This window comes from Balaenoptera ricei, chromosome 20 (assembly GCF_028023285.1).
Source record: "Balaenoptera ricei isolate mBalRic1 chromosome 20, mBalRic1.hap2, whole genome shotgun sequence".
In the NCBI taxonomy this organism is placed as follows: domain Eukaryota; kingdom Metazoa; phylum Chordata; class Mammalia; order Artiodactyla; family Balaenopteridae; genus Balaenoptera; species Balaenoptera ricei.
In genome coordinates, this window is record NC_082658.1 from 19,623,593 (window position 1) to 19,648,014 (window position 24,422).

Here is a 24,422-nt window from a genome sequence, read left to right on the forward strand (position 1 = left end):
TGCCCTCCACAATCTGGGAACCAGCTCTCCTGATTGGAACCAGATGGGTCCGCTGTGGCCGGAGGCCTGTCTTCGGCAGTCCACTTACTCAATGTCCTTCCCTGGGAGGGGAGAGGGGGCGTGGGCTAAGGGGAAGTGGAGGTGAGGAGGGTCCTTTTCATCAGGGCTGGGAGAGAGAGTACTTTCCTTCTCTCTCCTCTCCAGGCTAGTGGCCTGGGAACTTTCCTATTACCCACAGAGGATTATGGTGGGACGGTGGCCCGCTGAGGACAAGTCTGTCACTGAGGCTTAGGGGGGCAGTCTTAGAATTTATGACGCCTCCCCTGGGAGCTTGATCCCATCCCTGAAGCTCAGCTCAGCTGCAGGTTGCCAAATAGGGGCTAACTATGCCTGTCGCCCGACTCCAGGAGTGCCCCGAGGTCATCCCCCTCACCCTTGGACTCCTTGGCCTTGGTAGACTGCCAAGTTCCTGCCCTGGGGGTTGGGGTGGAAGGGCTGGGGCTGGGCTGAGGCCCAGGGTTCCCGTCACTGCAGGCCTGGCAGCTACCCGGCTGCAGATGGCCCTCCCGCCAGCCTGGCGGCCAGCACAAATGCTTTACAGCTGTACCTCTATCGGCTTGCCCCGAGAGCCTAGAGACAGAGGTAGGGAGCTGGGGGGCACAGAGCTACCGTGGGTGGGGGACAGGCTAAGATGGCAGCCCAGCAAACCCAGGTTGCTAAGACAGAGAGGACAAGGAAACATGAGGATCCAGAAAAAGCTTCCCGAGCAAGGACCGCGGGGAGGATCCTGGGTGCTACCGCCTGGCAGGTCCAGGGATCAGGGTCCCTGCCTCCCTTCTGGGTCCTGGTCTCTGAGTAGAGCCAGAAGCTTCCAAGTTGAAGCAGCAGGAAGGGGAGCCCAGGCTCGTCCCCACCCAGGGGAAATTGGACCAGACTGCTCAGGAAACAAATTCAATTTTCCAGCATCATGGAAGGTTAGTCAGACAATAGAGGGTTTTTTTTCCCCCAGAAAACATACGAAAAAAAGCATCATGAGAAACAAAAGTCCAGTTGCCTTCGGCTGAGCTGTTTCCCAACTTCATTTCTCAGCTTCAGGTCAAGGCTTCTCATTCAAAGTGACATGTGACTGCTCAGTGACCCTGGCCTGATCTCAGGCCTGTGAGAGCCATGCTCCCAGGGTCTGTGACCACCCTGACTTCCAAAAGCCCTGGGTGGGCCCAGCCCCATGCACCAAGGGAGGGGCAGTGGTAAAAACAAAAACCTTCCCCCAAAGAGATTTTGGATTTAGGGGCTGGTGAGTCCTAAATCCCAGGCAACAGGCCCAGATGGGTTTATATTAAAATGTAAACGGACCTGAAAAGTTTTGAAAAGTTTTCTTTTTGCTGGGTGGGGTGGACCACGGGAAGTTGCCTTTAAAATGCAAACAGACCTTGTAGACCCTTGCTTGGGGAATTTCTTGGGGCTGGAATGAGGGGAGCTGGCCTTGCAGGCTAGGGAAGGGCCAGCCTCCAGTTGCGTCCTCTGCAGATGGTGGCCTTGTAGGGGACTCTGGGCACTGGCCGGGGAAGAGAGGGTCAGCACAATCTAAAGTAGAGGGCAGGCCCAGAGTCAGGGAGAGCAGAGGTTGCCGGGAGACAGATCCCAAAGTTCTAGGGTGGGAGGTGGGCAGTGGGGAAGACCACACAGGAAGCTTTGGGGGGAGAGCTGGGCGGCATCTCCTGGGCTGGAGAGGGGGGTGTAGGGCGGGGTGGGGGGGGGCGGTCAGGGAGAAGGGATGGTTCCAGCCTGATGGCTGAGAAAGGTCCTTCCCAAGAAGACCGGGGCTGGGAGCAGCTTTCAAGTTCTTCTCCAGTTCACCCATTACACAGATGGGAAACAAAGGCCTAGATGGGGTCTGTGATTTGCTTGCCTGAAGGCATAAATGAGCTGGTGGCACACAGATTAGAACTCAGGGCAGTGGTCTTTTGGCACCATCTCCCAGTTGGGGCAGGGGAGACTCTTCAGGCTCCAGAAAGGGGAAGCTAGGAAGGGCTATTATTCGGGAGGAAGGAAGGAGGTCCTGATGGAAGATTCTGGGTGGAAGATTACAGGGAAATATGCCACCTTTCAGGCAGACAGGGACAGGTGACTTTTGCAACAGCCTGAGCAGCCTGGCGTAGTGGCTGGAGTGGGATGGGGACCTAATCGCTGGTGGGAGAAGAGGGGCTTGGCAGAGACACCAGAAGGAGGGGCAGACAACTCTATCCTGGTGTAGATGGAGGCAGGGGATTGGACTTGATGACCTCTGGTTCAATAAGCTCCAAATGTCATCATTATCATCATCACTATGGGTTTGGGTCCAAATCGCTTGGGTTCAAATCACACTTTACCATTATTATGGTTGGACCCTGGGAAATGGACTTAATCTCCAAATCCACAGTTCCATATCCATCAAATGAGGGTAAATAATGAAACCTACATAGTGTTGCTATCAAGATTAAATGAGATAACACACGGCAAAGCTTCTAACAAATACTGTAGGCCTGGTGTGTGCCAGGCACTGTTCTAGGTGCTGGGGATCCAGCAGTGAACATGCGAGTCTCTTTCTTCGTGGAGCTCCTGTTCCAGCAGCCTGGTACTTGGCATGTATTAGGTGCTCAATGAGAGGTCGATAGGAGTGCTAGCCTTCTCAGAATGAACATTGGTACTCCATAGGCTACAAAGTGTGTTCACGCCCAGTGTGTCTCTAATTTTGTGAGGCAGATATTATGATCGAGGAAACTGAGGCTTAATGCCCAGGGAAGTGGCTTGCCCTAAATCATGCAACTAATCAATGGCAGAGGGGACCTGCCACCCAGATCTGTCTGACCACCAGGCTTCTAATTCTTTTTTTTTTTTTTTTTTAAGAATGTTTTTGCTTATTTCTTTTAAATTTTTATTTATTTATTTATTTATTTATGGCTGTGTTGGGTCTTCGTTTCTGTGCTAGGGCTTTCTCCAGTTGTGGCAAGTGGGGGCCACTCTTCATCGCGGTGCGCGGGCCTCTCACCATCGCGGCCTCTCTTGTTGCGGAGCACAGGCTCCAGACGCGCAGGCTCAGTAATTGTGGCTCACGGGCCCAGCTGCTCCTCGGCATGTGGGATCTTCCGGGACCAGGGCTCGAACCCGTGTCCCCTGCATTGGCAAGCGGATTCTTAACCACTGCGCCACCAGGGAAGCCCAGGCTTCTAATTCTTGATGCAGAAGAGAGAAGTTGCGTGTGTGCGTGCGCATGGGAGTGGGTTGAACTAAGGAAAGGATAATACATCCCATCTCGGTATTCATGGTGTGCCCAATCTGAATGCTGTGGAGGAGAGAAGCTCTCTCCTGGGTCATGTGCAGGCCTCTCCCGACCTCCTAGCCAACCGGGGGTCACCTAATTCTGCATTGCTCACGTGGGCGCTCAGCATGGTATTTGGTGACCCAAGTGAATGAGTGAGTGAGAGTCATTGTTCCTTTTCCTCCCCCTCCTTATTCTCTCTTTCTGGTTCCCTCTTCCTGGCTTGTCTTCCTGCCCCCTAGGCCTGCTCCAAGCCAAGCTCCACTTGCTCCCTGGCAAGATTTGACTGGGAAGGGGTGAAGGCTGAGACATCTTCCAGGAAACAGAGAGTTACAAAACGAGTAACTCTTGAGTCTCCAAGGGCACAGACTCAAGAAGAAGAGGGTCTGCTTTGCTGGGGCTGAGAGCCCCAGCCTGGCCGGGACTGGGGGAATTATGGGGGTGGGGAACATGGCTGGGGCAGGGCCCTATATGGAAGGGCCCTATGGATTGAATTGTGTCCCCATAAATTCACAGGTTGAAGGCCTGACCCCAGTGTGATTGTATTTGGAGATAGGACTCTTAGGAGATAATTTAGGAGGTTAACTGAGGCCATAAGGGTGGGGTCCTAATTTGATAGGATTGGTAGCCTTATAAGAAGAGGAAAATGCACTGAGGAAAGGCCATATGTGTACACAGCAAGAAGGTGGCCGTCTGCAAGCCAAGAAGAGAGTCCTCACCAGAACCCAACCATGCTGGCACCCTGATCTCACACCTCCAGACTCCAGAACTGTGAGAGAATAAGTGTCTGCTGTTTAAACCACCCAGTCTGTGATATTTTGTTATGGCAGTCTGAGCAGACTAATACAAGGGGGAAGGGGGAACCCCAGTCCTGTTCTTTCCCACACGGTCCTTTCAAGCTCGGAGAGAACCCAGGCCCCAGGCCCAGATCAAGTAGGCTTCTGTCCCATGCTGCCTCAGGATGAGAGCCCCTATCCCTTTCCTGGCCTGAACTCCAAGTCTTCACAGCCTCCTCTTCCCATCACACTCCTCCCCAGCCCAGGCCTCAGGTCCTTTCTCCTGTCCCCACAAATCTGGTTACTTACTCCCTGTCTGGAAAGCCTCTGATGTCTCCCCATTACCTACAGGATAAAGTCCAAGCATGTTGCCGTGTACAGTTGTGCATCATGCAACTTGCACAACTGTACACAGTGGTCCTGAGTCCAACCTCATTCATTCATTCATTCATTCACCAAGTATTCATCCCTTGGACATTCTTAGCTTAGCACCCAAGGCTCTTAATGATCCAGCTCCTGCCTCTTTCCTTTGCTTCCCCTCTTACCTACTCCCTTGGGTACCATATGCTTCAGCCACACTGAACAGGGACTCTTTTCATACCTATGTGCTTCATGCACAAATTCATCCATCTGCTTGTCTGAGAGTGCTGAGCCAGTGGAATGGGCACAAGTTTGGAATTCTTTTTCTCTGCCATTTACTAGCTGGGTGAATGTGGGGAAGTTAACCTTCTGAGCCTCAGTTTTCTAATCTGTAAAAAGGAATTAAACATATATAATGTACTTCACATTGCACTTAGCATATAGGAGCCCCCTAGCAAAAGTTGGGTTTCCCCCCCTCTTTACTGTTAAGCTCCTATTTATCCTTGAAGACCCAACTCAAATGTTACTGCCTTGGTAACGTTGCCCTCCTTCTCCCCAACTGGGGAAAGTTCATCTTCTCTGTACCCTTCCTGCCAGCTCTGTATGACACTTACAAACCTCCATTATAACACTGTTATATTTATCCATTTTCCTGGCTCACATGAACAAAGCATGCAGCCAGAAAACACTGCTGCATGAATCAAGGTACTGACTTCTGGGTTGGGGGCCTTTAGCCCCCCAGCCCTGCCCTCTTGTTCCAAGCTCTCAGCCTATTGGATAGCATGAGAGTTAGGACAGGGGTAGGGGGTGGGGGTAGGGTGTTAGGGGCTGAGGATGAAAGCAGAGGTGAGCCACCTGCGGGAGATGAGTATGGGCGGTGGCTGGTCAGATGGGGTAGGGGTGAGGGTGCTTCAGCCCTCTGGGGTGTCCACTCTGTAGCCAGAGAGGAGGCAGGGGTTAGAGGACATGGGAATCTGGGTTTTGAGAAATGGTTGGTGACACAGCGGGCTGCTGTCCTCCCTTCCCATCAACTCCAGCAGCAGCTGGGCTTTGCTGTGCGTCTAGCCACTGGGGACAGAGGGGCGAGGGGATTAAATGGGACAAGAGTAAGGAGAAGGTTTTTCTGTAAAGGGGGAGAGGATGGGTTTGGGGGTGGGTGGGTGGAGAAGGTATGATGAGAAGAAGGGTGAGGAAGGAGAGAGACACTGGGAGGGGGAGGGGAGGGAGGGATGGTGTACTTATGTGTAGAGAGAAGGATGAGAAAGGGATGGGGCAGGGTGGAAAGTTGGGAGACGTGATATTGTGGGTACGGGAGAGAGAGGCTTAAGACCCAGGACTGCAAGGCCTGGAGAGGAAACCCCTGGGTGTCCCTGCATGGGTGCAAAGACCCCCCCCCTTCTCAGCTCCTGCCTTGGTGGAGGTCCTTCTTCCCTTCTGCCCTGGCTGGGCTGGCGGCTCTGCCCATCAGCAAAAGTCAAGTCGAGTTCTCTATGAAATCTTCCTAGAGGAAAGATGAGCTACGTAAATGCAGTAGAGGTCATTACCTCCTGTGGACTCTGTCCATGGCCAGGGAGGGGGCTGGGCGGGGGGCTGAGAGGAGCCCCCTCTGGAACTGCAGTTGGGCAGTGGGAGGGGCGGCAGGGGCTTCTCAGTGGTGGTTCAAGGGCATTGGGAGGGTCTCTTCACTTCCTCCAGAGCAGCCCTTGCCACTGGGTCACACAGCTCAGCCTGAACAGAGCAGCAGCTTTCCCCTTCCCAAGGCTCTGTAGGAAAGGGACATCGCTGCAGCCCCCTCCCGAACCACTCGGCGAGGCTTTCCATGGCCTGTCCACCTTGAATCCCTAACTGTGACGGGTCTGGAGAGGTCTGGGGGGACATTACCCCAAGACTGGAGGCAGAAGCAGGATGAATGATGGGGCCATTGCCCAGGTCTTCAGGGCTGGGCTGGTAGCTCGGGGTTCCTCTGGGTTCAAGGATTCTTCTGGAATTTTCTTGAGCCGCCTATATTTCACCAGCCTCTGCTCTCCCTCAGGGAGCCCGAGTGAGACTCTGGAAGCTGGCAGGGCTGTCACACGTACTCACCTCAGCCCTGGCACGCACGGGAGAGCCCGGGCCTCCTGTCTTCCTAGCACAGTGGCAGGAAAGGGGTCGTGAAGAAGGATAACGGGTGTGTCGGACACGTGGGGGACACAGAATGATTTAAGCGACGGTTATGAAGTGGAAGTCAGTGGAGACTGTCCTGCCGTGGCCAGGGTTGTGGCACACGTGGTCTTCTCTCAGACACAGCTGCCACCTGCCCAGCCAGGTCCCCTTTTCTGTTCAGGTTTCCATCTCTGAGGGGATAGCCCTGAATACCGTAGGACCAACTCTTGTGCAAAGACAGACACTTTATTTTCCATGACGGGAGCTACAAGGCACCCATAGATATATGGGGGGGGGGGTGCTCTCTGCCAGCTCCCAGGCTGTGACCTTGAGAACTTGGGCACTGTGACCTTGAGAACCTTGTCTGGATTCTGTAGTCTCCAGGGTGGGGCAGTGCCTGACCACAGGCTGGGTGGGCTGGTCTCAGCCAGTCCCGCCAGCCCAGGGCCGCTTCAGTCCGGTTTGGTTTTCTGGGTTGAAATAATAACCCTTCAGGCCCAACTTTGGCCAAAGATAATGATTCTCTGGCAGGGCCCCCAGCTGGGCGGGGTCAGGCACTGGTCCCTCATGGAGCAAAAATGGGCTTCTTTTCTGAGTCTTATCTTCTACCCTCATAGTTTGGTTTCCTTAGGACCCCAGGTCTGCTAGACAAACAATTCCAGATTCTTGGGGGTCTTAATGGGTTAGGGTTAGGGTTGAGGGCGGTGTGGGTGGGGTGGGAAAGACCACCCAGCTTCTCCAAGCCTCTTGGGGTGGCTGCCTGTTTGCATTCTTGACTCTCTGCTGCCCCCATGTGGTTACGAGGTCAGTTGCCGCCACAGTACTGTAGAGGGCTGTGTGTGTGTGTGTGTGTGTGTGTGTGTGTGTGTTGTTGTTGGAGCACAGAGGACTCAACAAGACTGGGGCTGAGGCAGAACCAGAGAGAGCCAGCTCCTGTGTCTGCTTGAGTGAGCAGAGGTCTAGCTGCCGCCACCCCCCAGGTGTGAGTGACACAAGTAACACCAGGGCAGCTGTGGGACACTCGCTTATGAGAAATTGAAAGAAAAGATGGAGCTGACGCTCATTTGCAATGGAAGGGATTAGACATCAAGATCATGAGGACAGCTGGGTCATCTCTGACCATGGGGGCAAGTTTACACTTGTTAACCTGCCTAACAACCAGGGCCATGTTGGCTGAAGAATCCAGGGCAGGTGGATCTAGCTTTGCCCTGGGAATAGTAGCTCAATAAGCTGTCAGGGAAATGGGGAAAGGAACAATATGGAGGGAAAGAGAGTCAGTCCATCCCTCCTTTGGTCCTCAATGCTGGCAACCCATCTGCTCTCAGGCCAGCCTCGGGCCAGGGCTCAGGAGTCCCGACCCCGTACCTGCGTTTGCCATGAAGCAGGGGTCACAGGTCTCTAGCTCAGGCTACTGTGTCAGGAGCGTCCAGGAGGATGGAGTCAGGGGTCTTCAGAGGTTATTTTCCTGTAGGGGGTCCTCAGATGTGGGTGTGCTTCAGGATCACAGGGAGCTTGTTAAGATGCCCACAGACGTCTGAGAAGAACAGCTCATCCTGTCTGTTGGCTTCCTTTAAGGTTAAAGAAACTGAGGCCCGGGTTGGGGGGGGTGTCTGGATGAAGGTCACCGCTGAAGGTCATACTGAGTTCAAGGGTTTCAACTTGGTACCGCTCTCCTCCAGTCCAGGGGATTGGTCCATCAGGGTGGTAAGAGGCCTCTTGCTCAGGGTGGAGGGGGCATCCCCTGAGCAAGCCCACTGGGATGCCTAGGAAGACACACAGGACGCTCCCTCCCCTACATCCTTTCTGGGTCCTGCAGCAGAGCACCCACTAGGCTGATGACCTGCGAGGCTGGCTGGACAGTGTCATACTCCGCGAAGAGGTGGCACACATTCTCCTGGGACTCGGTCTGGCTCTTGGCCACAAACCCAAAGATCCTGATGGGAGAGGAGAGCCTGAGTGAGGGGTGGGACCCAGGGAGGTACCAGGCTGGCAGCAGCTTTCCTCCCTGCCCTTCCCCAGCCCAGCACCTCATTATGACGGGAGCCTCCCCTGTCAGACCGAGAGATCCCTGAGTTTAAGATCTGAGTTTCCCTCCTTTGGAATGGGGGCACCTGAGGACACGACCTGTGTGCTCCCCATCAGAGTCAAAGCTTCCTGAGGGGGATGGTGTGTCTTGACCATCAGCCTGAGGCATCCCTACAGACTGAAGCCTGCGCCTCCCACATAAGACATCACGCTAGTGGCTCCCCGAGGGCCAGGGCCTGTGCCGTCTCCCATCAAACCCATGGTCTCTTAAGATCGGGGCGGGGCCTCCTTCCTTCCTGCACTCCCTCCCCATGTTGGGTCCAGGCCTCCCCGAGGGAGACCTCTCATGGCGACTGAGTGGAGAGGAAGGCCTTACCGGGAGGGCTTGCAGTATTTCTGCCACCTGTGGGAAAGGAACATGACAGTCCTGAGTACCAATTCTTTGCTCCATTTCACAGGAGTCTGGCTGAGCTTCGGGAGATAATGGCTAGTTGTGTCCCCACTCCCACCATGTCCCCCTCCCCTCCTTCTGTTGCTCCTGACCCCTTGAGGTTCACAGGCTCTGTCTGGGATCCGAATCCCAGAGTCAGTGGGCAGCTAGGACCTGGATGGTCTGTTTAGTTTGGCCCAGACTTGAACTTACTTCCGTTGCTTGGGGTCCATGCCACAGAAGCGGAGGGTGGCGAAGGGGTAATGGCGCCGGAAAAACACCCTGGGAAGAGGTCGGGAGAGAAGGGGAGCTGGTGAGAGCCCGTCCCAGTGTCCTGCCCCGCCTCCACCATCTCCAGCTCCCTGTCCTCCAAGAAGCTCTCAGTTTGATGACCCCTGACAGGCTGCCGTGACCTTTCCCACTGCTGGGCCCGGGGCACGTGTTTGCACTTCTCTCCTTTCATGAAGTGCATCTGCCTTCTGTCCTACGTGTTGGGGTTTTCTACCACCCTGCTCCACTCCCACTGCCTATCATGTCATTTAATGAAGATAGGATAAGATAATTACATCTGGTCATCTCTCTCTTTTTTTTTTGGCTGTGCCACGCGGCTTGTGGGATCTTAGTTCCCCCACCGGGGATTGAACCGGGGCCCTCGGCAGTGGAAGTGCGGAGTCCCAACCACTGGACCACCAGGGAACTCCCAGCATCTGGTCATCTCTTATTCCTCCAGCCCAGGACCAGGATCCTGCTAGACTGAATCCCTGAGCCTGGGAAGGAGTGATCTCATTGGTCAGCCAGAGTCTGGCCTACAGGAGATGTTCCATCAGTGGATACAGATTTAATCAGTGCCCAATGACTATTGGTTAATTCCAAATCCATCAGTCATGATGAAGCGGGACTTTGGCAGGAGGTCATTGGACTGAGGCCCAGAGAAGGCAGGGAACTTGCCTGGAGTCACTCAGCACGTCACTGACCCTGCTGGGTTCAGTAGCCTGAACTCCATCTCCATTACTGCTCCACAGCCATCTCAGCCAACCCCTCCAGCTTACCCTGCCCAGCCCTTCAGCCCCAGGGCAAGGGAAGCCCCTTACTTCCTCTGGATGTCAGTCAGGGTGATGCCCTGCTCGGTGACTTTGAAGTGGACCACGGTGGGTGTGGGGAGGACATCCCTCTCCAATGTGGTTGAGATGGCCTTTTGCACAGCCAGGGCTCCGCTCAGGGTCTCCACGCTCACGGAGCTCAGGTACAGGGCATGGCAACCTGGGGGGTGCAGATACTGCGTTGGAGCCCTGCCAGAATCCACTGGGGGGGGGGTGGAGGTCACCCAGGCCCTGGTTGGCCCTCTGCCCAGAGCCAGGGGGGATAGGAGTGCCTTCCTTTTTTGGAAATCTAGCAGGGCTCCTCTTTGAGCCACCAGACAGGTGGGCAGGGAGTGTATGGGCCACTGAAATTTGCGGTCAACCCCAGGGGACTTTGGGGTCGTCTGTTGTTTGCATTGCTCTGGCCCCTGGCCTTCCAGCAGGGGGCAAGGGAGGGGATGGTGCCCCGTATGTAGGGGCGTCCAGTCAAGCCTTCCTCTGTCCCACGGCTGGTGCTGCCTCCACCCCTCCCCACCCTCCCCCTGGGGCCCTGGTTCCTTGCAGAGAGAACGAAGAGGAGACAGGAATGGGGAGGGGGCCATCGTGCTCAGGGCACAGAGTAGGAGCTGCCACTCAGACGAGTGCTGACCCGTGCCTGGCCCTTGGACGTGAGGAGGAGCGACCCTTCCCCTGTAGAAGCCCCCAGGACTCGGACCTGACACTCCACAGAGAATCCCACCTCCAGGGCAGGTCCTTCAGACCCAGAGAGACCCCAGCACATCTGTGTGCCCCTCCCGAACCCGTATGTGCAGGAGGGGGTGTAAGCCTCACTGTGCCCCTCCTCTCCTGCCCCTTTTCCTCCTGGCCCACTGCCTGCAGCCTCTCATCTCCTGGTTCACAGGGAGGGGGAGGAATGTGGCACCTTGTTAAAGATGAAGAAACAAAGCTGCAATGGGAAACACGTGTGGACCTGCGTGTGCGTGTGTGCGCAGGGCTGGGAGGTGCCCTGCGGGTGGTGGGCACCGCCACGCCCGGAGCCTCCCCCTGCCCCATACCACTCACCCGCAGATTTCTTCAGGCAGGAGGCCCGGCCGTCTGCAGAGGGGTCTGAGGCCCCGTCTCCACCTCCCAGTTCTGAGCCAAGGCAATGGAACAGGCCCCCAGGGGGCGGGGTGCAGTCAGTGGACCCCCCTCCTGGAACAGGCCTCCTTCAGCCCTTTGAACCTCTTCCACCTCCGCCCACACCTTCGGGAAGTGACTTGGCTGAGAAACCAGGTGTGATTCCTGTAATGAGGCAAACAGCCACCCCGGGCTCCCCAAACGCCTCGCTGGCAAGCCTTTTGATCCCTCCTGCCCCTCTCCCTCCTCCAGTTCCTAGAATGTGGCAGTGACCTGGCCTCAGAGGCCCCTGACCTCCTCATTCTTTGGGACCCCACCGGAAACCCAGGCCATTTTTGCAGAAAGCAGGGAGGCTCTCGCCATCACCACACCAGGGGCTCCCCTGGCCTTGACTCCTCTCCCAGAACCCCCCTAGCGGCTCTCCTGCACACCCTGAGGTGTGGGTGCGTCTGGGGGTGCATTGGGCTATAAGCTTTGGATGGGGCTTCCTGATCTGGGTTGGAGGTCTGACTCTGTGCCTTTGGGCAAGTTACTTAATGCCTTGAACCTTCCTTTCCTCCCTTCCCTCCTTCCCTCCCTCCCTCCCTTCCTTCCTTCCTTCCTTCCCTCCTTCCTTCCCTCCTTCCTTCCCTCCCTCTCTCTCTCTTTCTTTCTTTCTTTCCCAAATTTCACCCATTGATCATTTATTTGTTCTCATAATTCTCTTCCTTGATTTTCATGATACAGCCGCGTCCTTGCTCTCTGTTAGTTCCCTGAACACTTTGGAACAAGACAGTAAGAGAGACTTCGGTTCAAATTCGAACCTTCCTTTTCTTAGCAGTGAAATGGGGATAACGGCAATGCCTACTTCACAGGGTTGGAGCGAGCTGTGAATGAAGGAGAGGGTACCCAGTAAATGCTGGACCCGGAAGTAAAAACCAAACCTCGCCGAACGGGCAGATTTATGCTCCTTTCATCCTCTTGAGGAAGGAGCTACTCTTTCTCAGAATCTACTCTGTGCCAGGCACTGTGCCAAGAGCCTTGCCTGAGCTTTCTCGGTGCATCCCCACACCAGTCCTAGAAGTAGGTGTGCTGGAGACCGTGCTCATTTCATAGATGAGGAAATGGAGGCTCAGAGAGGTTGACCTTCTCAAATTCTCACAGCCAGGAAGTGATGTGGACCGACTCCAGAGCGTGCACTTTTTTTTCTTTTTTTCTTTTTTTTGGTCGCGTGGGCCAGCTTGCAGGATCTTTGTTCCCTGACCAGGGATTGAACCCGAGCCCTCGGCAGTGAAAGCGCCGAGTCCTCACCACTGGACCGCCAGGGAATTCCCCCGGAGTGTGCACTTTTAACTATGACCCTAAAATGATCCCTAAATAAGGTGAGAAGTGACCACCAGGAGCCTTTCTACTGAGAACAAACAGGTCTGGGGCCCCAGCCCACCTTTCTTCGGGATGATGAACTTGCAGGGCAGGGCCAGGGCCATGATGGAATGCTGGCACACGAAGGCAGAGAGGCTCCCTGCAAGGAAACAGGAGCCCGGCATAAGGAGGCCTTCCCCAGGCCACCCGCCCCGACCCCAGGGGCCTGGGGGCTGGAGATGCTCGGCTCACCGAAGTGGGGCTCCTCATCGGCTCCCTTGAGATGCACCCCTTTGGCAGAAGACTCGATGAGGAAGTGGCGGATGAGGTCGTTGCCATCCTCGCCTGGACAGAGGAAGCATGTGGATGGGAGTGCAACTCATTTCCTGACCCGCCTCCTCGGGGCCCATCCAGAGGTTAACTTGTCCATCCCCCTGCCTCTGGGTGGGGCAGCAGGTAGGAATCCTATCCTCAAGGCCTCCCACGAAGGAGGTGCCCACACCTTTGCTCAAAGGCTTCTGTGTCCAGTAATTCTTTTTTCAGGAGACCTTTCTTTTGGTTTCAACAGCCATCAGGGATGGCTGCCGGCGCTGTTTAGATCAAATCACAACTCTTTGGCCTGGTTTCCCTCTCCCCCTACCCACCCCCCCTCCCAGGTGCTATTATTCTTCACCAGATGGTCCCTGCTGGCGCCAGGCTGGCCCTGGAAGGGGGACCACGCCCCCTGCCTCTTCACCAGCCTGCAGCTTCCTGCTTTCTTTGCGCTCATTGGCAAGGCTTCCTTGATAACTAACGCTGCCCAGAGGTCACTTTCTTATTTAAACAGAGAGGCGTGGTGTAGAGAATGTGGATACGGGGTTTTTATCCTCTTGCTCTATCACTTGCTTGCTCTGGGGGGGTCATTAACTCCCTCTGGGAGTGTCTGTTACCTCACCCATTTGTTGTGTGAGAGCTACTGTCAGTCCTGGGCCTTAGCTGAGGGGCTGTGACCCAGGTACCTTGTAATGTAATGCTGTGTTTCTATCTCTCTCCCCAATGAGGTCTCCCCGGTGCCTTGCACAGTGCCTGGGGCAGGGTGGGTGCCCCATCGATGAGTGTTGTATGTGGGGTTAAGCTAGCACACATGTTATTACTACATTAGGTTCCCTCACAAGAAATCCGGTCTGGACAGAGGTGGACACCCAGGAGAGAGCAGCCTGGAGAGGGGGCTGGGACCATCCTCCTCTTCCCACCATGAAGGTAGAGCAGGGAATCTGGGGACTCGGGGAGCCTCAGCGCTGGGGGGCAGTGGGGAGGGGGCTGAGGTAGGCCCTCCTCCCAGGAGTCATTATGGGACTGGCCCAAGGTCACCCCACAAGCCAGGGGCAGAGCGGGGATTGGAACCCACCACACCCTGTGGCCTCCTAGAGGTCTTGAGTGAGGACAGAGACAGGTGCCTACCTGATCGGTTCTGGGCAGGTGCAGGGGCCTCCTGCACCTTCAGGGCAAGACCGAAGGAGCCTCGGTATGAAGAACTGTCCCTCACGATGAAAGCCCCCGGCTCTTCCTTCCTCAGCAGCTCGATGGCTGAAACAATCCTTGGGTCAGAGACAGTCACCACGGAACCCAGACACCCTCTGTGCCTCAGCCCCATTGGGTCTTCATAGAGCAGATGGTACGGAATCACCTTTGGTTCCCAGGAAGTCCTTTCTATTGTCTAATCTCCAGCGTTCCTGCTGCAGTCATTATTTCCTCAGGTCATGGGGTTCACGGGACACCCCCCTTCCCTGGACCTGACATTTGCCGTTCCCTCCTCTACATGGACCCAGGGCCCCATCTGCCCCATGTGGGGTGCCAGGACCTGGACCTGATTCCTGGGTCACTCATTCCCTAAAACAGGGCTTCCCTTTACCTTGCTCTCGGGTGATGCTTGGCTTAAACCAGTATTTAGATGTGTCCATCACAAACTTCATGGTGGGCTGCATGTCCCTGGCAGGACCTGGAGACAGACAGAGGAGGGGGACCCTGTAGGCTGGAGAGAGGGGAGCTGAGAGACCCTCCCCCCTCCTCCGCCCAGCAGTCCAATTCAACCCACCCTCCCCTACCCCTACTCCATTGTATCTCCAGATGCCTAAAGGGGCAAAATCCCTTTAGGCTAAGTAAATGTGCTCTTTGAGATGCTAAAATGCCCATTTTCCTGGGTCCCTAAGGCAGAGAGCCGTGGTTCTCAGTTTCGGCATCTTGAAAAGGTGTGTCGTGGCCAGCTGAGAGTAGCTCATTATAAAAAATGTACTGAGATCTGCAAATGATTTGTCCTAGGAACAGATCAGAGCAGCTTCAAAGGCACACTCGTCACCTCATTTTCTCTTGCTTGCACCGACGTGGCTTCCTGGGTGGGAGCGAGCAGCGGGGTAGAGTGAACATTTCACACCCCCCAGGAGTGCCTTGATGTCTGTGGCCCAGTGAGGACTGAGAGCCCCGGGAGCCTCGTGGCTGAGCCACGAGGGAGCCGTGGGCTCTGCTCCTGGGAGAGAAACACCCTGGGGGTGCTGAGGCTTAGCCTCTGTGTTTACTGCTTTGGGCTCTTGGTTGGCTTTGTTCTTTTTGGACGCCTGTAGTCACAGACTACGGGAAGCAGGGTGTTCGCTGTTTTGTGGTTTTTAGCTGTCTGAACTGGAATGCATTGTCTCCCGTTACCCTGTCCACCCCCTGGCTGTGTTCGTCATCCACCAATGTCAGCGTTAGGACTGACTCTCCTTCTCCCTCTCTTGGGTTAGTCATCGAGCCTGCTGCTTCCATATCCCGAGGGTCTCCTGGCTCTGTCTTCTCTCCTCCACCCTCTGGCCTGCCCTGGACCACTTTGTGATGAAAACCCAAACAGAACCAAAGAAAAACTGCTCTCCCTGCCAAGCCAGGCCCTGCAATCCATCTGCCACGCAGCTGCCAGAGTGATCGATTGAACGTGTGTCTCTGACCCCATCGCTCTCCAGTTTGAGAGTCTCTGACGGTCCCCTATTGCCTAAAGGGTAAAGTGCACTCTTTTGCTTGGCGTTCAAGGTCTTTCCCAATCTGGCCCCAAATTACTCCCAATGACCTCATCCCGCACCCAACATTCCAGTCATTTCCTAAGCACGCCACGTGCTTCCACACCTTCGTGACTGTGGCCTGGCTGTTCCTTCTGCTGGGTCTGCCCTTCCTCTCCTGCTCTGGCCGTGGACTTCTCTGATCCACTTTCCAGCCTTTTCAGTTCCCAGATGAAAAGTCTCACTCCTTCCTCTGTAGCCCCATAAGACTTAGAACATCTCTTTATCTCTGTGTTTATCCTACTCTACAGTGATCCTTTGGTTTTTTTCTCTCTTTCTAGACTGTGTCCCTACTATGTGGCACAATGCTAGGCACACAGTAGATACTTAATCAATGTGTTGACCTGCTGTTGCAGAAGCAAATGCATTGGTGCTTTGTCTATTCCCCATTAGCCAAACCTTATAAAGTGTGAGGTGCTGATTGGTTTACAACTTACCCTCTGGGGATGTGGTGAGAGGGGCATCTGGCAGGGTCTGGCTGTGGCTCCTGGTGGCTGGACAGGGGTTGCTGGAAGAAGTAGCCCCAGGGCAGACAAAGTCCTGGTGTCCTGGGGTCCTCTGTGACGGGGGAGATCCTGGTTCTGGGCAGCTGTTGATCAGCACGATAGGTATGTCCACCATGGAGTTGGTGATGGATGGGGGACAGCTGCTGGCATGTTCCTTGGCCAGTGGTGAGGAATGGGTTGCTCTGGGCTGGCCCATGCTTGGGGTGGGGTTGCTGGGGACCTGGAGGTCACTGGCTCTCGTATACAAGGACACCGGGCCAAGGCTGTGGAGGCTGGAGGAAGAGCTGGCTGGGCTTTCCAAGGATCTCGAAGATGACTGATGGCTGGAGATGCTGGAGCAGAGGAAGGACTGGCTGTGGCATGGGGAGAGCACCAGACAGGCAGAGTTTTAGCGGGTGGGGGTGGACACTTGGGGGCCAGAGCTAGGCTCTGGAATTTAGTGATCTAGGTACCCACGGCTTTGGTCAGAGTAGTGCATACTCCACCCACCCCCCATAGCCCTGAGCAAAGGGTATGCCCACTTGATCCCCAAGGGATGCTGAAGGATACAGGAGTGTACCTGCATTGCAGGGTCTGTGGTCAATTAAAGTAGCCAGTGGGCTGGCCCCCTGCAGGTCACATGGGCTTAGGCTAGACTCTATTCCCTCTGCCTTCCCAGCTAGGCAGGTCCAACTGAGTTGTCACACCAGCCCCCCAGCACTCCCAAGAATCCTGCACACAGGCTGGACCTGAGCTGGACCATGTCCATGGCCCATGCAGACGGAATTCCCCAGCTGGAGGAAGAGAAGGAGGCCAGCTCTGCATCCAGCCAGGCTTCTCCCTGAGCTCAGAGGCCTGTGCCAGCGGGCATGGCTGTGGAATCCCAGTCTCCTTGCCAGGGACTGCCTTGGCACAGTGGCTTTGGAGTTGGTATGGGGGACAGAGGTCCTGGGGTTTGGTCTTCCTGGGCAGGATGGGTATGCGTGTGGCTCTGCTCTGAGGCCTGCAGAGAATTGGGCTGGGGCGATTGTAAATAATGCCCAGGCAGGTTTGTCTCCTTCCTGCTAGATTTTGCCAGGAACAAAGACGAAGGAGGTTTTTCTTTCCTGGATGGTTCATCCCAGACCCCCTGATTCTGTTTACATCCTGTGTTTGGGTTTTTTTTTTTTTTTTTTAAAAAAAACCTTCCTACAGATGGGCTGTAGGAAGGCTGGAAAGGATACAGGTGAGCCTCATTAATGCAGTGGTTCTTTTCCCGAGAGGTAGGTAGAAGTCAAGATTTTTGTATATTGAATCATATTCTAAATGCTTGAGAAAAGCTTGAGAGCCAAATGGCTGTGATGGCATAAAAAAGAACATTCACTTTTATTTTTGGTACGTGCCCAGATTTTGCTCAGAAAGAGTAGGGTGTCCCTCTGTGATTTTAAGATGTGTGTGTGTGTGTGTGTGTGTGTGTGTGTGTGTGAGTTGTGGAGGCAACGTCAGAAGCCGCAGTGGGAGTGACCTACCTTCCAAACACGTAACTGACATCAGATGCTGGGCTGGCTGACAGCATGGAGACCCTGCCCCCCAGCCCCTTCTCCAAGGCTGGGGAAGCCACCAGTGGGGAGCCCAAGCCATGGCGGCCTGAGGCCTTGTTTCCCATTCCAGGGATGGAGATGCTGGGAGAGGGTGGGGGATGAGGGGAGGGGGCCTCCGAGGGGGGAGAGGGGCGCTGGTGCCCCCTGCCCTGGCTCCCGGAGAAGATGAGGCTCTCGCTGCTGCTCCGAGTCTCTCGGGGGATGTCTCTGGAAAGGAGAAGGGCGCCACGGCCAGGGGAGCCGAAGGGTGGGGTGACAGACGGGCTGGAGCAGCTCTGGGGGCCGTCGTGGCACCTTGATCTGGTCGAGGTCACCTCGATGTACTTTATATCTTTGGGGAGAGAAACAGAGCATTGGTGAAACCGGGGAGACTGTACTCGCAGAACAAGGATGCTGGAAGGGTCCTCAGGACCATCTGGTCTCCCCTTTCTTTATACATATATATACACACGTATATATATATGTATATATATATATACACACACACATATATATATATACACGTATGTGTGTGTATATATATATATATATATTTTTTTTTAAAATTTTTTGGCCAAGCTGCGTGGCATGCGGGATCTTAGTTCCCTGACCAGGGGTAGAACCCGTGCCCCCTGTAGTGGAAGCATGGAGTTTTAACTACTGGACTGCCAGGGAAGTCCCTCCCCTTTCTTATACAGATGAGGAAGTTGAAGCCCAGAGAGAAGTTTGTTGGAATCAGGATCAGCATTCAGCTCCACCTTCAGGGCCCAGTTTCAAAGTCACCCTCTCTGTGACATCTTCCCTTGGGTGGGGAGAGGCAGTGCCATGAACACGGGTCCTGGAGGTAGACAGACCTGGGTTTCAGATCTGGCTCTGCCACTTACTCTCTGAGAGAGCTTGGCCAAATGACTTCACCACCTAGAGCCTCAGTTTCCACGCCTGTAGAATGGGGCAGCTATACCCAGCCTCTTAGTGTTACAGTAAGGATGAACTGAGATGAATGTAGGCAGCACAGCACTGCATCTGGCACATAGTAAGTCCTTTAAAACTGGGAGATCCTCTCCTTCGCGTGGGTTCCACTCCCCAGGCTGAAATGACTGCACCAGTCACATCTTCGGACGCCCCTATCACTCAGGCCTGTGAAAGCTGTTTCTATGTCTGCGCCTGCAATGCAGGCAGGGGTTCTCAAGCTTTGGTTGCATGCTAGAATCACCCGATGAGCTTTTAAAGGTCCTAAAGCCCAGGCTCCATCCGGTGCCAATTAGACCAGAACCTCTGGGGGTGGGCCCAGGCCTCAGGGTGGCTTAGCTCCTCAGCTGATTCCAGTGTGCACTGGGCCGCGCCGCTGTGGTCCCCAGCCCAGCGGCACCACTTCACCTGCGAGCTGAGAAGTTATGCAGAATCTCTGGCTTCACCCCAGGCCTGCTGAATCAGAATCTGCATTTTAGCGAGATTCCTAGCGATCTGGGTGCACCTTGGAGGTTGAGGAGTTCGCTTTAGGGTTAGCTTTAGAGCGAGAACTCTCTGGGGGCAGGGCATGCCGCCTTACTGAGCTGTGGGCCTCTTAGCACCCCAGGCTGCTGACTCACCCTGATGCTCTTTCCATTCCCCAATGGGGGCATCTAGGACTCTTGTTCTGAGACCTTGTTTCTTCCTAGAGTGGGGCGCCCTGTGGTTCTCCCATGGTGAGGATGGGCACCTCTCCTCCTGACTTGGGGGGAGGGGAGCTGTCCTCGGTGCTGTTCTAGGAAAGGTGGTGGAAGATGGGGGTTACCCAGCTTCTCCCTCTGGAGGGCTGTGAGTCCTGCCTCTGGCTTCCCAGGATGGAATCTGGGGCAGAGTCAGTGGGAAATTGCACCCTCAGCTCCTGTCTGCCAGCCTCCCACCCCCTTGGGCTCTGGCACACGCACCATCCCCCCACCCAGCGTGACTGTGGAGTCCCTGCCTGCCCCAGCCCGCTCCTGGGGAGGACCTTCTGGCCCTGCTCATGGCTACTGCCTCTGTCTGAGCCTGCGTGGGCCAGGTGGGGGTGGAAGATTGCATCAGATGAGGGGCGCTGGCATGCTGTCCCAGCAGGTAGAGGAACAGGCCTGGCTTTGTCGACAAACCTGGGTGTGAGTCTTGGCTTTGCCACTTTCCCGCCAAGAAGCATCAGGTAATTCTCCTAACTGCTCTGAGCCTCAGTTTCCTCATCTGTAAAATGGGGATCTAAAACCACCTTTCCAGGGTTGCGGTGAGGATGAAATACACTGATGAATGGAGCCTGGAGCCTGGAGCCTGGTCCATGGTGGGCTTCGAGGAGCATCTCCTGCCTTCCTGCTTCTGGGGGGCAGTATTGGCCAGATGGCTAATACTTTCTGGCTAAGGTGGGGGTCTCACTGCTGAGGGCAAGAGTAGAATATCTGGCACAATGTATTGTGGGATCTGAAAGAGAAGAAGTCTTGGAATGGGGTGGATTCTTCTGTGAGGTTGGCAAGCACAACTTTTTGTTTTTTTTTAAAATAGGATTTTATAGTGTTTATACCCATAATCCTCTCAAGGCTCACAAGAGCCTTTATGCCCAGTGCCAGCAGGCATTGCTTTTACAGAGGAGGAAACTGAGGCTTGGAGAAATGTGGCGGTGGAGCTCACATTTATTGCACCGTTTTTAATGAAGGCTGGTATTTACTGAGTGCTGTGCACCAGCACTGCTACAGACACGTTACCCGTGTTAGTTCTTTTAAACCTCATGACTCGATCGAAGTAGGAAACATTCTTAATTCCATGTAACAGATGAGAAATCAAGGCTCAGAAAGGTTGAAGAAACTGAGCCCTGCTCCTGTGCTCTGTTTGGGGGCGGGGTGGGCTCTTCCACGGGGAGGGACTCCTCAGGACCCTTTCCCAAGACCTTGACCGTGAGAAGGTGCCTGGCTGCTTTGGAGGGGGGGCGTCTCTCGGCCTGGCAAAGCTCTGGGTCCTACTCACAGGGTCATCCAAACACCTACCAAAGAAAGGCCTTGCTTGGGGGCCAGGCAAGTGGAGGCGGCCGGAAGGGAGGGAGGGGATCCTAGAGCTGTGAGTCACTCCCGCTGCTGCCCCCGGGGTGGATGGGGCTGGGCAGGTGGAGGGCTGACACCCTATCACCTGGGAGCAGCGGCTGTTTACAGGCCCGTGGGGCAAGTCTGAGCAGTGATGGGTGGATGCAGGCGCCTGGCACCAGGCCAGGTGGGTGGAGGGTTGGAGAGACGGTTATTAAACACCCTTCACTTGGGATTGGCAAACCGCCTTGCCTGGCAGAAATTCTGGAAAATAAAATGCGGGGCCCTGTTCCAAAGATGGGGAGGGGTGGCGGAGAGGATAAAGGAAGGGATATGGTATTTGCTTCCAGAAGCCATGTTCCCTGTGGGACTGGTACCTCCTCCCCCTTCCCCCCAGGGTAAATCTGAAGGAGGGTAAGCAAGAGGCAGAGGCAGGGAGCTGGATGAAGGTTTGGGAGCACTAGGGCGGTGGAGCCTCCCTGAAGCCCTGGAGGGCAGGAAACTAGCTCCAAGGAAGAGAGAAAGGCAAGAACGTGGACTTTGGAGCCCAGAGGCCCGGGCTTTGAGCTGACCTACCACTCACTAGCTGTGTGACTGTGGCCATCGCTTCCTCTCCTTGAGCCTCAGTCTTCTCATCTGTAAATGAGGTTTCCAGTATTTCCTTCACAGGGTAGATGCTGGAATTACGTGTTACAAAAATCTATCTGGACATTTTTAGGGGAGGGATCGACACTAGATTGCTGATGTTTAATTTTTGCTTTTGCCAAGTTAGGACAAAGAGAAGCAGTGAACGTCTGCTAGCATCACAATTATAGAACGTCTTCCACTTAACACCCCAAAAGTAGGATGGATGAGAGTGCAAACAGAGGAGTTCTACACACTGGATATGTCTGGCTGGATGAAAACTCACTGCGGTGCCATGGGCTGGGAGAGCTTTGTCACCAGTAGCAGTGGTCTGAGGGGAGGGTTTGGGGAGCAAGGTGCAACCACCACAGTGACATGCAGGATCTCGCTATTCTTAGCGATGGCAGAGAACTTTCTAACGGGGAGCTGACTTGCTGGTTGTCCGAGGAGGTAGTGAGCTCCCAGGCATCACAGGTGTCCAGGCAGAGGTTGGAGGAGAGGATTTTTAAAAATTCCATCAGAAGGAGCGAGGGCAGAGCTAGGTGGCTTCATCAGGACCCTCTGACCACCGCTGCTCTCTGGCACCCCCTGCTGCCCAGAGTCTGGTGGACACATCCTCACGTTGGCAGGTTGTGCCCAGGGCATCTGAGAACGCAGACAACTGCCCATCGGTCCCTTGGAGGAAGGGCCCTGTTATCAACACCCTTACCCTGTACAAGCGCACGCCCTCCAGAGGTTGGTCCTGCCCCAGCTGGCCTTGAGTGTGTGGAAGCCCTGCCCTGGGGCATGAGCGTTAAAGTCCTGGGCTTGCTCTGGCCAGTGATAATTAGTCCCAAGCCACCTTTCCTGCAGAGACATGCCCACGACTGGCCTTAAGAAGCAGGAAGACTCTTGAGGGATGGAGGTGGTTCTTTTAATAGGCCTGTCAGGCAGTGCTTGGTGGGAGGGGCAGAAGGCCGGCTGGAGACCAGGAGCCCGGGTGCCAGAGGACCTGTGTGCCGGGCTGACCTCCACCCCAGAGCCTGAACCTGTCCTGGGGCTGGTCTTAGTCGCAACCCCAATGTTGACTACAAACAGCCACCATTTATCATGCCCTACGGTGTCCCAGGATTTGTGATAAACACCCATCAAATGTTATTTTTTCAATCCCTGCAACACCCTTTGAAGTGCAAACTCATCTCTATTTTACAGATGAAGAATCTGAGACGCAAAGAAGTGAAGTAAACAGCTTGTGTAAGGTTTGCCTGATTCCAGTGATTAGGCTAGACTGGCTCCTTCCTCAAGTCCATCAACCTCAGTCTTTTTGTTTGTAAAATGGGGATAAAATATTCGTCTCATGGAGGTGGATTGGGAAGATCAAAGATTCAATTATTAAGAGCTCAGCACGGTGCCTGGATAGAGTGATAAATGCTCAATAAGTAGAAATTCTCCTGGATCCCATCTCTAATCCTCACCACACCCTCTAACCCACGCTGGTTAAACCCCTGGAGGCCTCAGTCTTCCAGCCTGTCTAATGGGGCTGCTGCTCCGTGACCCTCATCCTCAAAGTGTACTTGAAACTCTTTGGGAAACTGAAGCCAGATGCAGAGATTTCTGGATACGCTTGGACGTGGTGGTATCCTGGAGTTGGCTTGAACCAGCTCATGAAAGCTGATTGTTAAATTTTCAAGATTTTTTCCAGTTGGTTGCTAAATTATATGAACATTGTAAGTTTGTGTAGTTTAATCTTTAGTAATGGCTAAACCATTACTAAAGATTAAACTACACAAACTTACAATGAAATAACATATTAAAAACAAAAGTAATAAACACTCAAAAATTCATCACATCCCAATTATTTACTGTATTTACTATTATCTATACTTGAAGTTATTTACATTTATTGTTATTAGTAAGGTGAAAATACTATTCCTATAAAAATTTCAGGGTGCCAGGTTAGGACCTAAGAGAGACACCATAGAACAGTGAGATTCAGGGACACCACATTTATCAAGCTCTTATTTATATGCATGGCATTGTATAATATGCTTATCCATATTAGCTTATTTAAATTCTCTGAAAAATTACATAAAACAGGTATCCATCACTTTCCAAACTCAAGAACCAAGTAGAATTGGACAGTGAGGGCTACTTATATTTATCTCTTTTGTAGAGCAGAGAAAACAGGGAGATCAAGTAACTTGTTTAGAGCTGCACAGCACTCCTCAGTAGGACACTGTCCCCTGCTCCTCTGATTTGATAGAAAACTCCTTCCTCATGAGGTCTGGTCCCCAAGCCCTCCTCCTGGCACTGTGCCCCAGTTCCTTACCCAAAGCTTCAGGCTCTTCTTTCTTTCTCCTCGAGGTAGTGCTCTGGGTGGGCTCAGCCCAGGGGCCACCAGGCCCTGGAGGGAGCAGCTGGAAGGTGGGGTCCAGTTCCAGAATCATCTGGTTGAGGCTCTCCAGCGAGAAGTCAATGTAGGAGTCAAGGTCCTCCAGGGCTCCCGAGGCCTGCTCCCCAGGGGACTGCGGGAGGCAGCTGGCTTTGGCTCCAGCCTGTGGGGCCTGCTGGAGCCTGCTGGGGGGCTCCTTGCTGGGCATGGGGGCCATCAGGGCCTGAGCTCCCCAGCCTTCTGTGGTGTAGTAAAGACACTGGGGCGGCAGGCCAGGGCTGGGTGCTGGGTGCAGGGCCCTCCTGGGTTCCTCACAGGGAGCCAAGCCGACTGCGGGGCCTCCTGCCAGCAGGGGGCTGGACATCACCTGGGACATAGTGGGGGTAGTGACCTGGCAGTTTACCTCCGGCTTCCAACCAGCCTCACATCCCACAGATGTCACTTGCCAATCAGGAGCTCTTGGGACCTGAAAGAAGCGGAGGTGGGGGCGAGGGTGGGAACTGAGTAAATTCTGTAGATGAAGCCCCGGGCTCCCTTCCCCCCACACAAAGGCATATTTATTCACTCATTTAAAAGCATGGCTGCTGGAGCCAGTCTGCCCCAGGTTTGCATCCTGGCTCCACCACTTACTAGCTGTGCAACGTTGGGCAAGTTAATTAACTTCTCTGTGCCTCGGTTTCCTTATCTATAAAATGAGCTAATATTTGTAATATGTTTAGAATATGCCTAGCACA

At 54.3% G+C, this 24,422-nt stretch overlaps 1 protein-coding gene across 1 annotated transcript; it reads right to left on the reverse strand.

Annotated features, from left to right (window-relative positions):
- Positions 1-8,368: 8,368 nt before the first annotated feature.
- TNS4 (tensin 4) lies at positions 8,369-24,064 on the reverse strand. The gene is made up of 12 exons (XM_059907531.1): positions 23,626-24,064; positions 17,626-18,028; positions 16,070-16,491; positions 14,462-14,548; positions 14,011-14,136; positions 12,823-12,915; positions 12,653-12,730; positions 11,173-11,244; positions 10,123-10,291; positions 9,245-9,313; positions 8,978-9,004; positions 8,369-8,510 (listed from the first exon to the last, which is right to left on the reverse strand). The coding sequence occupies exons 1-12, from the start codon at positions 24,062-24,064 to the stop codon at positions 8,369-8,371; spliced, it is 2,127 nt and encodes a 708-aa protein (XP_059763514.1).
- Between the last annotated feature and the right edge of the window lie 358 nt (positions 24,065-24,422).

Bases quoted from the DNA above. Each gene is read 5' to 3' on its own strand.
- TNS4 (XM_059907531.1), bottom strand. From the start codon at position 24,064: ATGTCCCAGGTGATGTCCAGCCCCCTGCTGGCAGGAGGCCCCGCAGTC. The intron at 14,549-16,069 runs GTAAGTTGTAAA...GTCTGTCTCCAG, and splicing joins TCTCACCACATCCCCAGAGG to GTCCTGCCAGGGACATGCAG. The intron at 9,005-9,244 runs GTAAGTTCAAGT...CCTTTCCCACAG, and splicing joins ATGGACCCCAAGCAACGGAA to GTGGCAGAAATACTGCAAGC.